General features: G+C 42.0%; 1 protein-coding gene across 13 annotated transcripts in view; it reads right to left on the minus strand.

Moving 5' to 3' along the window:
* Positions 1 to 12833, minus strand: part of diaph2 (diaphanous related formin 2) — a 705396-nt gene that overhangs the window by 103097 nt on the left and 589466 nt on the right. For all 13 annotated transcript variants that reach the window (XM_090198585.1, XM_090198584.1, XM_090198577.1 and 10 more), the window contains one exon: positions 10265 to 10400. In XM_090198585.1, the coding sequence (XP_090054711.1) occupies positions 10265 to 10400 (136 nt within the window). The remainder of the gene's footprint in view (positions 1 to 10264; positions 10401 to 12833) is intronic.

A 12833-nucleotide genomic window follows, 5' to 3' on the forward strand; every position in this document is an offset into this window, starting at 1 on the left:
AATTGTGCATCTGTAAAAGTTTGTGAGGGTTTTAGGGACCAAGCCACATTTCTTCAGCCACCTGAGGTTGAAGAGGCGCTGTTGTGCCTTCTTCAATACATTTTCTGTGTGGGTGGACCATTTCAGATCGTCAGTGATGTGTACGCCGAGGAACTTTAAGCTTTCCACCTTCTCCACTGTAGTCCCGTTGATGTAGTTGGTCAATGTAATACAGGACACAACATACAGCCATTGTTAAGGTAGCAAGTTGTAACCAGAAAGCTTTTCAGCTGGGAATATGTCTTTAGGTTCCATAATTCACCTCAAATTCACTTGTACCGTTTATCTCTTTAACCAACGATAAAGTGATCTATTCTCATTCTCAGTGCATATTATATGTATGTCATAATACTATATAAGCTAACATACAGACCAAACAGGAGAATGAACACATCGAATTAACATACAGGTATGCTCTCTCTAGCCCTAACGCGTGCTAGCTGTCACTGTCATACACCACCATCAATCCACTTCCTCCTCACACCGCTCTGTCACTCTTGTGTTACTGTCGGCCCTGGCAACGGCAAAAACATCTCCGGCTCCCCCGAGCATGGCACGCACTGCTAATGGAGATTGGCACATATGCACAATCAGCATTCAAGACGACACAAGCCTGAACCTGTTAGCTAGGTAGAGAGATTGAGAATGACGTGGATGAGGTATGCTACTGTATAGTAACATGTGAATAATCAGCATAAGTAGAATAGAAATGTATACAAATGTATATCAAAGCCACTGGTGGTTCTATTGTAATACCGGTGGTCTATTGTACCTTTTTGCTGTAACATATACTTTATGTGAAAAGCAAGACACCGACTTATTTTTCTTGGAGACATGCAGTCTCTTCAAGCTGAAAAGCAGAAAGGGAGAATGCATAAATAGACGTTAGTGTCCATCGTTGTCAACATTCACAGTTGTTCTCTCTCTACAGAGCTACGGAGGCATCCTCTTCCTTAATCTAATAGGCCCAGTGAACTGAGCAAGCTTACTAGATGGGCTATCATCAGCAAAAGTGATGCTTTTTGAAATGGTTGCACTCAGTCAATCTTGAACAGTGCCTTTTAATAATAAAATAACAAATGAAAAGCAAATGACACAATCGTCTCATTATACAACCGGTGAAAAGACTGAAAACATCCCGACTTACTTAGTCTCTGACTATATGTAAACACGGTGTCCACGCCGCTTAGAGAGATTAGGAAGATTGCTGCCTTGCTTTTACTAATATACCCAGAATCATTTCAAAGAAATGGTGTGCTGTTATGTCAAGGCGAGCAGTTGTTCATCTTATTTTGAACTCTGAATTGAACAAGAGAGAGGTTCGATTCAACATCACTTGAGCTGGTACACAGTAAACATTGATAACAGTGAATAGCCTAAACCACCTCAGCCAAAAGCCAAAGCCTCCCTCTCAATTGTTGATGACATTTCCCCAGAGAATAGAATTGAATGAAACTGAATTCTGCCAGTGCCTGCAAGCTGTTGCAAAAATGGATTGGACTGGATGAGTGGTTTTTAATTTGCACTGTGAGGAATGCTCACTTGCAGGTAAAAGTGAATTAGGAAAAAATCATCTGTGAGCCTCCAACTATTGGAGTATTTTATAAATGGCTGGAATAGTTTGGGAACTATTGCGTTTGTTTGAAAATTGCGTTTGTTTTCGTCCTCCTAATTCCCTGTAGAGCTATATAAATATATATTTTTAAATGAAGTATGATCACACAACCAAAGAACTGCTGAGCAAATACTGTGTTCTAGGTAGCCAAGCAGCTCGCTTGGTAGTTAAGTAGCTAGGCAGCTAGACATAAGTGGGTCATTGTAATACATGACACAACATACAGCCATTGTTATTGTAGCAAGTTGTAACCAAAAAGATTTTCAGTCCAGAATACAGTGCCTTGCAAAAGTATTCATCCCCCTTGGCGTTTTTCCTATTTTGTTGCATTACAACTTGTAATTTAAATAGATTTTTTTATTTGGATTTCATGTAATGGACATAATAATCCAAATTGGTGAAGTGAGAAAAAAAAAAAAAGAAGTGGTGTGTGCATATGTATTCACCCCTTTTGCTATGAAGCAAGATCTGGTGCAACCAAATACCTTCACAAGTCACATAATAAGTTAAATTAAGTCCACCTGTGTGCAATCTAAGTGTCACATGATCTGTCACATGATCTCAGTATATATACACCTGTTCTGAAAGACCCCAGAGTCTGCAACACCACTAAGCAAGAGGCACCATGAAGACCAAGGAGCTCTCCAAACAGGTCAGGGACAAAGTTGTGGAAAAGTACAGATCAGGTTTGGGTCATAAAAAAATATCCGAAACTTTGAACATCCTACGGAGCACCATTAAATCCATTATTTAAAAAAAATTAAGAATATGGCACCACAACAAACCTGCCAAGAGAGGGCCACCCACCAAAACACATGGACCAGGCCAGGAGGGCATTGATCAGAAAGGCAACAAAGAGACCAAAGATAACCCTGAAGGAGCTGCAAAGCTCCACAGCGGAGATTTGAGAATCTGTCCATAGGACCACTTTAAGCCGTAGACTCCACAGAGCTGGGCTTTACGGAAGAGTGGCCAGAAAAAATACATTGCTTAAGAAAAAAATAAGCAAACACGTTTGCTTTCGCCAAAAGGCATGTCGGAGACTCCCCAAACATATGGAAGGTACTCTGGTCAGAAGAGACTAAAATGTAGCTTTTTGGCCATCAAGGAAAACGCTACGTCTGGCGCAAACCCAACACCTCTCATCACCATGAGAACACCATCCCAACTGGGAAGCATGCTGTCAGCAGCATCATGCTGTCAGGATGTTTTTCATAGGCAGGGACTGGGAAATTGGTCAGAATTGAAGGAATGATGGCTGGCGCAAAATACAGGGAAATTCTTGAGGGAAACCTGTTTCAGTCTTCAAGAGATTTGAGACTGGGATGGAGGTTCACCTTCCAGTAGGACAATGACCCTAAGCATACTGCTAAAGCAACACTCAAGTGGTTTAAGGGGAAACATTTAAATGTCTTGGAATGGCCTAGTCAAAGCCCAGACCTCAATACAATTGAGAATCTGTGGTATGACTTAAAGATTCCTGTACACCAGCAGAATCCATCCAACTTGAAGGAACTGGAGCAGTTTTGCCTTGAAGAATGGTCAAAAACCCCAGTGGCTAGATGTGCCAAGCTTATAGAGACATACCCCAAGAGACTTGCAGCTGTATTGCTGCAAAAGGTGGTTCTACAAAGTATTGACTTTGGGGGGTGGGGGTGAATAGTTATGCACGCTCAAGTTTTCTGTTTTTCTTTCTTATTTCTTGTTTGTTTAACAATAACAAATATTTTGCATCTTCAAAGTGGTAGGCATGTTGTGTAAATCAAATGATACAAACCCCTAAAAAATCTTTAATTCCACGCTGTAAGGAAACAAAATAGGAAAAATGCTAAGGGGGTGAATGCTTTTGCAAGCCACTGTATGTCTTAGGTTCCATAATTCACTTCATATGTCTTCAAAATGTTTATCTATTTAACCAACAATAAAGTTTTCTATTCCCATTCTCAGTGCATATTACACGTACAGTGCCTTCAGAAAGTATTCACACCCCTTGACTTTTTCCACATTTTGTTGTGTTACAGCCTGAATTCAAAATGGATTACATTTAGATTTTGTTTCACTAGCCTACACACAATACAATGTCAAAGTGGAATTATGTTTTTAGATTTTTTTTTACAAATGAAAACCTGAAATGTCTTGAGTCATTAAGTATTCAACCACAAATACCTCTCAAAGAAGGGCACCTATTGGTAGATAATAAATATATATATTTTTTAAAACATACATTGAATATCCTTTTGAGCATGGTGAAGTTATTAATTACACTTTGGATGGTGTATCAATACACCCAGTCACTACAAAGATACATCCGTCCTTCCTAACACAGTTGCGAGAGAAATTAAACCGCTCAGGGATTTCCCCATGAGGCCAATGGTGACTTTAAAACAGTTACAGAGTTTAATAACTGTGATAGGAGAAAACTGAGGATGGATCAACAACACTGTAGTTACGCCACAATGCTCACCTAAATGACAGAATGAAAAGAAGGAAACCTGTGCAGAAAAATATTCCAAAACATCCATCCTGTTTGCAATAAGGCACTAAAGTAAAACTGCAAAAAAAATGACAAAGAAATGTACTTTATGTCCTCAATTCAAAATACTATTTCAAGGGGCAAATCCAAAACAACATATCACTGAGTACCACTCTTCATATTTTCAAATATACACTAGAGTTGCTTACCAAGACGACATTGAATGATCCTGGCCTAGTTACAGTTTGAACTTAAAGTGTCTTGAAAATCTATGGCAATACTTGAAAATGGCTGTCTAGCAATGATCAACAACCAACTTGACAGAGCTTGAAGAATTAATATTGCACAATTCAGGCATGCAAAGCTCTCAGAGGCTTACCCGGAACGATTCACAGTTGTAGTAATTACTGCCCAAGGTGATTCTAACATGCATTGACTCAGGGGTGTGAATACTGACAGTACCAGTCAAAAGTTTGGACACACCTAGTCATTCCAGGGTTTTTCTTTATTTTTACTATTTTCTACATTGCAGAATAATACTGAAGATATCAACACTATGAAATAACACATATGGAAGGTAGGGGTGGTATGCAGAAGATGGTATTTTACCAAACAGGGCTAAGTCCATATTATGGCAAGAACAGCTCAAATAAGCAAAGACAAACGACAGTCCATCATTAAGTTAAGACATGAAGGTCAGTCAATGCTGAACATTTCAAGAACTTTGAAAGTTCCTTCAAGTGCAGTCGCAAAAACCAACAAGCGCTAAATCCTTTTTAAATAAAGTGTGTTGTGATTTATGTGAAATGTAAATTAATCTGACTAGGCTTTGTATTTACTAGCAGATATCTGCTTTGTTATTACGAAACATGTTCAAATGACTTTTAACTTGTTGAATTGTTCCAATGTGTCCCCTATGCCATGTCACATTGTGCTCAAACCAGAGTAATATGTGCTTCCAGGCCCCATTCAGACCTAAGTGGATTTGACTGGGGGACACATCCACGTGTGGGCACGGACACTGGCTGAGACCAGGATACTGACCCTGTCTGATGCCAGCCGGGCACAGGTGCCCACTTTTCCACTCCCCTACTCCTTCTGATGGTTAAAACATCAATGATATTCAACTTCTAAATAAAGTGTGTTTTAACTTCAACAGACCTGTGTGTTTTCCCCATTAGAATGTCCAGTCCAGTCATTTCCGTGGCCCCCCCCTCTCTTTCTTTCTCTCTCTCGCTTTCTTTCTCCCCCTCCCTCCCCCCTACTTTCCTCCCTCTCTTCCCTCTCCCTCCCTCCCTTCCTCTCTCCCTCCACCCTTCTCTCTTCCAACCCCCCTCTCTCTCTTTTTCCCTCCTCCTCCTTCTCGCTCTACAGGCTGTGTCTGAACACTCTCTGTGACATTGTTTCATATCTGCCGGCCTAATAAATACCCTGCTGGGATGAAACATCTTTTCCTATTAGAGACAGAAGGATTACGGCAGATCTAGGCTCTATTTTACAGCAGCGATGGCTCACCCGTTCACTTGCAGCCGGGGTAAAGCAATTTGGGTTGAATGGTGAACATCTGGTTAGTCCAAGAGAATATGGGAATCCACTTAGGGCAAATTAAAACAAATGGAGAGAAGCACGTAATGATTTCATAAGCAATTTCCCATATTAGTATTTCTAATACTTCACAACGAAAACAGATTTAGCCTGACTCTTGTCTCGCGCATCAATCACGGGCGTTCCAGGAAGTACACTGAACTCACAAAAGGGCATATTCTCAAGTTTCACTCGTGTGCCATTTCCTAAAAGCATTTGTCAATCAGCCTCTCCCCCCCACTCTACCACCACCACCATACTCTTAAAGCTAAATTTATTAAATTGTCATTAAATATGCATTTCATTGTTAATCATTTGCATGTGAAGAGGATTAGTTCTTAATTTGCAAAATGACTTAAATCCATCTCTTTACCAAAATAGCCCCTTGAAATTACATTAAACACCATGGTATGATCCATCAAATTTTAGAATGAATGAATGCATAAATCCATCGAAAATATACATTGAAAAGCTTAATTTACATGTATGTCATTCCAGGAAAATAATGGCCATATGTTCGTGCCAGCTGGCTGTGAGAAGATATTTGCCTGCAATAAAGGTGTTGAAAGTGTACATGTATTATCACAAAGTATTATTTGGAATTAAATACATGTCCAAGAAAATGTGTTATATCAAAAGTAGAGATCTATTCTAGCTCTATAACCGGCCCACCCACATTAATGCTGAAAATGGTTGGATATGATTGGTAAATGGTTTTGAAGAATAAAATATTATCTGCCTCAGAAACCATACACTGCCTTATCTTCCCCAACTTTTTATTAAAACATGTTTGATGCCGGGCCATAAAATATGGATGTAAGGCATCCAACTCACTAACTCCAGCAAACTGTTGAAGTACACATAGAATTTTTCAACAGTGCCGTCAATGAGGCCTGCTGGTGATGAGTGTGGATAGCAAGGCTAGCCGAGGAGCCTCTCACACCCAAGGCTGTCATCTGTAGGAGAGGAAGGCTGATACTAGCCAGCAGGGTAGAAACAATTATGAAGAATACAATGGAAAAATACTGGATAGACCGACATCTGTGTTCTGAACAGAGAGCTAAAGAGAGAAACTGAGTCGAAGCAGAATCTACTCACAAGAGTCAAAAGACAGAGAAACCCTGCCCTTTAACCCGCCATCAAGCTGAGTTTGCTGTTCATAGTCCCATTTACACAGGGTAAAAAAATCATCCAACTGTCATTCCCCTTCTTGTACTTTCTCAAAAATTACCTAGTCAGGGTACAAAATATGACGAGAGAACATTTCTAAGGGGGACGAGTCGACTTTGATTAAATCGTATTGGCTTATTGATTTCAGAACCACCAACTGCCAATGATATAAAGCTTGTAGGTATCATCGTCCTTGAAACTTGAAAGGCTCAGAATTCCTACTTCTGGATGATCAGACACAAAGTCGGGAGAGACCAGGAGTCGGGTGACGGGGATGGCAGAGTATCCATGCTATCTCTTAGGCTCCAGGCTACCAGTCCGTGTCCTTGTCATGTTTTATTCATCCCCCAACATATTATGGTGTCTTCCGACTGAAACAGAGATCCAAATCTGCTCCAGCAGAAATATTTAATATCACACCTACTTTCCTCCATCTGCTTAGACACATAAAGAGAGGGTAAGGCAGAGGGGGAGGGACAGAGCTGGGAGGAAGAGAGAAAGAGAGAAACAGACAGAGGCAGAGAGAACGGGAATGAGAGAGAGCAAGAGAGAGAGTAGGGAATGAGAGAGAGAGCAAGAGAGAGCGAGAGAGAGAGTAGAGAGACAGTAGAGAGCGAGAGAGAGAGTAGAGAGAGAGAGTAGAGAGAGTAGGGAGACAGTAGAGAGTGAGAGAGAGAGTAGAGAGAGTAGAGAGAGAGTAGAGAGACAGAGAGTGAGAGAGAGAGTAGAGAGAGAGTAGAGAGAGAGAGTAGAGAGACAGTAGAGAGTAGAGAGAGAGTAGAGAGAGAGAGTAGAGAGAGTAGAGAGAGAGTAGAGAGAGAGAGTAGAGAGAGTAGAGAGACAGTAGAGAGTAGAGAGAGAGTAGAGAGAGAGAGTAGAGAGAGAGGAGACAGTAGAGAGCGAGAGAGAGAGTAGAGAGAGTAGAGAGAGAGTAGAGAGACAGTAGAGAGCGATAGAGAGAGTAGAGAGAGAGTAGAGAGACAGTAGAGAGCGAGAAAGAGAGCGAGAGAGACAGTAGAGAGCGAGAGAGAGAGTAGAGAGAGTAGAGAGAGAGAGTAGAGAGAGTAGAGAGACAGTAGAGAGTGAGAGAGAGAGTAGAGAGACAGTAGACAGTGAGAGAGAGAGTAGAGAGACAGAAGAGAGCGAGAGAGAGAGTAGAGAGAGAATAGAGAGAGAGTAGAGAGACAGTAGAGAGTGAGAGAGAGAGTAGAGAGAGAGTAGAGAGACAGTAGAGAGCGAGAGAGAGAGTAGAGAGAGAGTAGAGAGAGAGAGTAGAGAGACAGTAGAGAGTGAGAGAGAGTAGAGAGAGAGTAGAGAGACAGTAGAGAGCGAGAAAGAGAGTGAGAGAGAGAGTAGAGAGAGAGTAGAGAGACAGTAGAGCGAGAGAGAGAGTAGAGAGAGAGTAGAGAGAGAGAGCGAGAGAGAGAGTAGAGAGAGAGAGAGCGAGAGTAGAGAGAGAGAGCGAGAGTAGAGAGAGAGTAGAGAGAGAGTAGAGAGACAGTAGAGAGCGATAGAGAGAGTAGAGAGAGAGAGTAGAGAGACAGTAGAGAGCGAGAAAGAGAGCGAGAGAGAGAGTAGAGAGACAGAGAGAGAGTGAGAGTAGAGAGAGAGTAGAGAGACAGTAGAGAGCGAGAGAGAGAGAGAGAGAGAGAGAGAGAGAGAGAGAGAGAGAGAGAGAGACAGTAGAGAGACAGTAGAGAGAGAGAGAGAGAAAAGAGAGAGAGAGAGAGAGACAGAGAGAGAGAGAGAGAAGAGAGAGAGTAGAGAGACAGAGAGAGAGAGAGAGAGAGAGAGAAAAGAGAGAGAGAGAGAGAGACAGTAGAGAGACAGTAGAGAGAGAGAGAGAGAGAGAAAAGAGAGAGGGATAGGCTTCCCAGGCATCTTCAGAAGACAGCCATTCTGGATTATTAAAAATGAAGCTTTCAAAGAGTTCTCTGCTTGAAAAAGTTGCATGCATCAATTATCTGGCAGAGAGTTAGAGCAGCAGTGTGTGATGGAGAGTGACTTGGAGCGGCTTGTCACATTGCTGAACACAGCAGAGCTACAGAAAGGTCCTTGGCTAGCTGTGACATTTGAAGCTGGTGGATTGTAAAAAATCCCAGTGTGTTTGTCAGAAAATAACAAAAAAGACCACGCTGACTGGTTCCCAGCCCCCCAAGGCCTCTAGGCACAACATTCTGCCTGTCTCAATGTCATTTCAGTAATAGGGCACAGAGATCTCTATTGCTATTTGCCATGTCTGAATAACTGTGCCGTCTGAAATAATCAATAGCGTTTTCACCACCATTACACTGTTTATGAGAAAGATAAAAAGGCAGTCGGTCAAAACGATAAGCTATAAACAACCGGCTGGGACAGAGTTGGAGAGAGAAAATAATCCAAGTCCAAATCGAAACCAGGAAGTTGGGGGAAATAACTTCCAACAAATCTCTCTTAAACTTCCTGTCACTATAATAAATGTCTCACTTGAAGTTTTACGGTTGTGAACATTTCAAAATGATTATCCTCTCATTTCCCTTCCATTTCTATGTTTGAAAAAGTCTGAATAAAATGTGTAAATCCATGTTAGCCATCCAGGGTTGTTAAATGTTTTAATAGCATGTGACTAGTGTGGTGAAAAAAAGGTCCTCCTCATGAATGTATGTGTGATTCTGTGTGATGTGCCAGTCCTATCAACTGTCTGCTCTACAAAGCCAGTGGACCTGAGATCCCTACATCACCACAACACTGGCGGCAGGCGGCCAGCTCTCTGCTCGTCACCCAACAGCCACCACAGTGACAAACACAATGACATAATAGGGATTCACACAGGAACTGCCAGGCTTTGATGTAACTGTGACTATTTCTACTGCTACTACTAGGGTGATGACTATAACTACTAATAGTACTACTTATACCTTGGTTCAAATATACAAACATTTTTTTACGTAGCTATCTGATAATATAATTTTCTGTACTACAATGACTAATACTGTAGTATTAGTACATTAGCCTACTACTATGACTACTATTATTAGCAATCATCATAAAAATTATATCAATAATACATATATGAATATTGAACAAAACATATGAATATGGATTCTATACCACACTGTTGTTCGCTATTAGAGACAGGAGAGAGACAGGATAAAACACATGCGAAGCATGTGATTTCTTCTCAGTGATAAAGATGCATCTCCCACCCCCTGCAGTTAGACTCAATGTGAGGTACAGTTCAGTGCTTCAACCCTCACACACGCTCCACACCCCTCAACACACACACACACACTTGCGCAAACACACACACACACAGCCCCCTCCCCCCACACAGTCTCTCTCTAACACACTCTCAATCTCTCTCCGTCTCTCTCTCTCTAAAAGTGACAGAAGAAGTGGCGTACCTTTGTTCATGTCAATCAGCTGCTTCTTCTTCTGCTGGCGCTCCTGCTTCTCGCGCTCCGCTTTCTCCTTGGCCAGTCGGGCTCTCTTGATCTTCTCCTCCATCTCCCTCTTCTTGTGGTTGTCCTTCACTGCTTCCTGTAGAGGGACACACAGGCATGAGGACACATGTTCTACTATAGAAGGTAACTACATACTGTGTCTTGTCTTGAGACTCTTATTGCTTCTCCATTGTCTTGTTTTTATGCCTGACTAATGTCGATGACCTAAGAGTGCATATTACATGTACACAGTGTGGAGTGTATCGTGAGTCTGTTCCCCACCAAAGATGGTGTGTGTGGCACTGCAGTGAACCAGTCTCCCAATGCAGGAGAGAGAGAGAGAAGAGAAAGGAGAGAGATATCACTCTGCCCTCTTCACTGGTGAAAATGTCACCAAGGTGTCAGGGTAGGGAAGGAGAGTGAGGAGGAAACAGAAAACAGTGGGGGGTATCTCCTGTTGCACAAGGCTGTTCTGACACCAGGGGAGAGAAAGGGAGGAAGAAGACACTACCACACAAGCTTTGGAGCCCACAAAGGTTCTCTTACCCCAGGCATGTGGTGCAGGCATGACATACCTCTTCCTGGAATGTGTGTGAGTGTGCGTGACTGGATGCATGTGTAAATGTGCATGCATGTATGTGACTGTTCAGACATTTGTGGATTTGCAAGTGTGTGTTTGTGCATGTCTGCTTGCAAGTGTGTGTGAGTGCCTTCTTGCGTCCCTTGTCCTCCTCTGTGGTCTGACATAATGAGCGTTGACAGACAAACATCCCCTCCCCGGCTAAGACTCAGGTATTACGGGGATTGTGTGGAAGGAACAAGTAGCTATTCATGCCTGTCAAAACTGGGGCCTTGGCTTCCAAGTCCAAGGACAAGAGCCCCCACTGTTACTGTCTCCTTGTGAGATGACAATGATGAAGAGACAGAGAATGAGGGGGCGGGGGGTGGAGACAGAGCGTGAGGGCGCGGGGGGTGGAGAAAAAGTCACACACAGGCAAAGATAAAGAGAGACATATAGAGAAGGAATAATGGAGAGGAAGAGAAAGAGTGAGAAAGAGATAGAGAGACGGAGAGAGTGAGCGAGAGAGAGAGAGAGACGGAGAGAGTGAGCGAGAGAGACGGAGAGAGAGAGAGAGAGGGGGCGGGGGGTGGAGAAAGACAACGAGGAGAAAAAGTCACACAGGCAAAGATAAAGGGAGACATATTGAGAAGGAATAATGGAGAGGGAGAGAGACAGAGATAGAGAGACAGAGAGAGAACGTGAGAGAGACAAAGAGAGAGACGGGGAGAGAGAGGGAGAGAGGGAGAGAGAGAGAGGGAGAGGAGCAGGGGGTGAAGAAAGAGAAGGAGGAGAAAAAGTCAAAGGCAAAGATAAAGAGAAACAGAGAAGGAATAATGGAGAGAGAGAGACATAGAAAGTGAGAGAGAGAGACAGAAAGTGAGAGAAAGTGAGAGAGAGAGAGAGAGAGAGAGCGGGTGGGGGGGGTAGAGAAAGAGAAGGAGGAGAAAAACTCACAAGAGAGGGAGAGTGACAGAGAGAGAGACACCTTCCTGGACAAAACGTTCCACTGTAATAGTGAAGGCAGTAGAACATTTTAACAGTATATTTGACCCCTCAGCTTCCCTATCAAATAGAAAAATATAATCTCAAATAGAAAACCAAAGAAAATTAACAACGACAAATGGTTTGATGAAGAATAAAACAATCTAAGAAAGAAATTGAGAAACCTGTCCAAATAAAAACATAGAGACCCGGAGTCTAAGCCCTCACTATGGTGAATCACTAAAACAATACAGAAAACCTGAGTCTACGCCTTCACTATGGTGAATCACTAAAACAATACAGAAAACCTGAGTCTAAGCCCTCACTATGGTGAATCACTAAAACAATACAGAAAACCTGAGTCTACGCCTTCACTATGGTGAATCACTAAAACAATACAGAAAACCTGAGTCTAAGCCCTCACTATGGTGAATCACTAAAACAATACAGAAAACCTGAGTCTAAGCCCTCACTATGGTGAATCACTAAAACAATACAGAAAACCTGAGTCTAAGCCCTCACTATGGTGAATCACTAAAACAATACAGAAAACCTGAGTCTACGCCTTCACTATGGTGAATCACTAAAACAATACAGAAAACCTGAGTCTAAGCCCTCACTATGGTGAATCACTAAAACAATACAGAAATACACTACGGAATAGAAGGAACAGCACGTCAGAAATCAGCTCAGTGTAATTGAAGAATCCATGGACGCTAACCACGTATGGAAAAATTGGAAAACACTAAAACAACAACACAAAGAATTATCTATCCAAAATGGAGGTGTATGGGTAAACCACTTCTCCAATCTGTTTGACTCTATAACAAAGAACAAACAGCAAAAACATATACATAATCAAATACAAATCTTAGAATAAACTATTAAAGACTACCAGAACACACTGGATTCTATAATCACCTTGAATGAACTACAGGACAAAATAAAAACCCTCCACACAACAAGGCATGTGGTGTTAATGGTATC

Source organism: Oncorhynchus mykiss, chromosome 14, assembly GCF_057628025.1.
Source record: "Oncorhynchus mykiss isolate SJ-2025 chromosome 14, ASM5762802v1, whole genome shotgun sequence".
Classification (NCBI taxonomy): domain Eukaryota; kingdom Metazoa; phylum Chordata; class Actinopteri; order Salmoniformes; family Salmonidae; genus Oncorhynchus; species Oncorhynchus mykiss.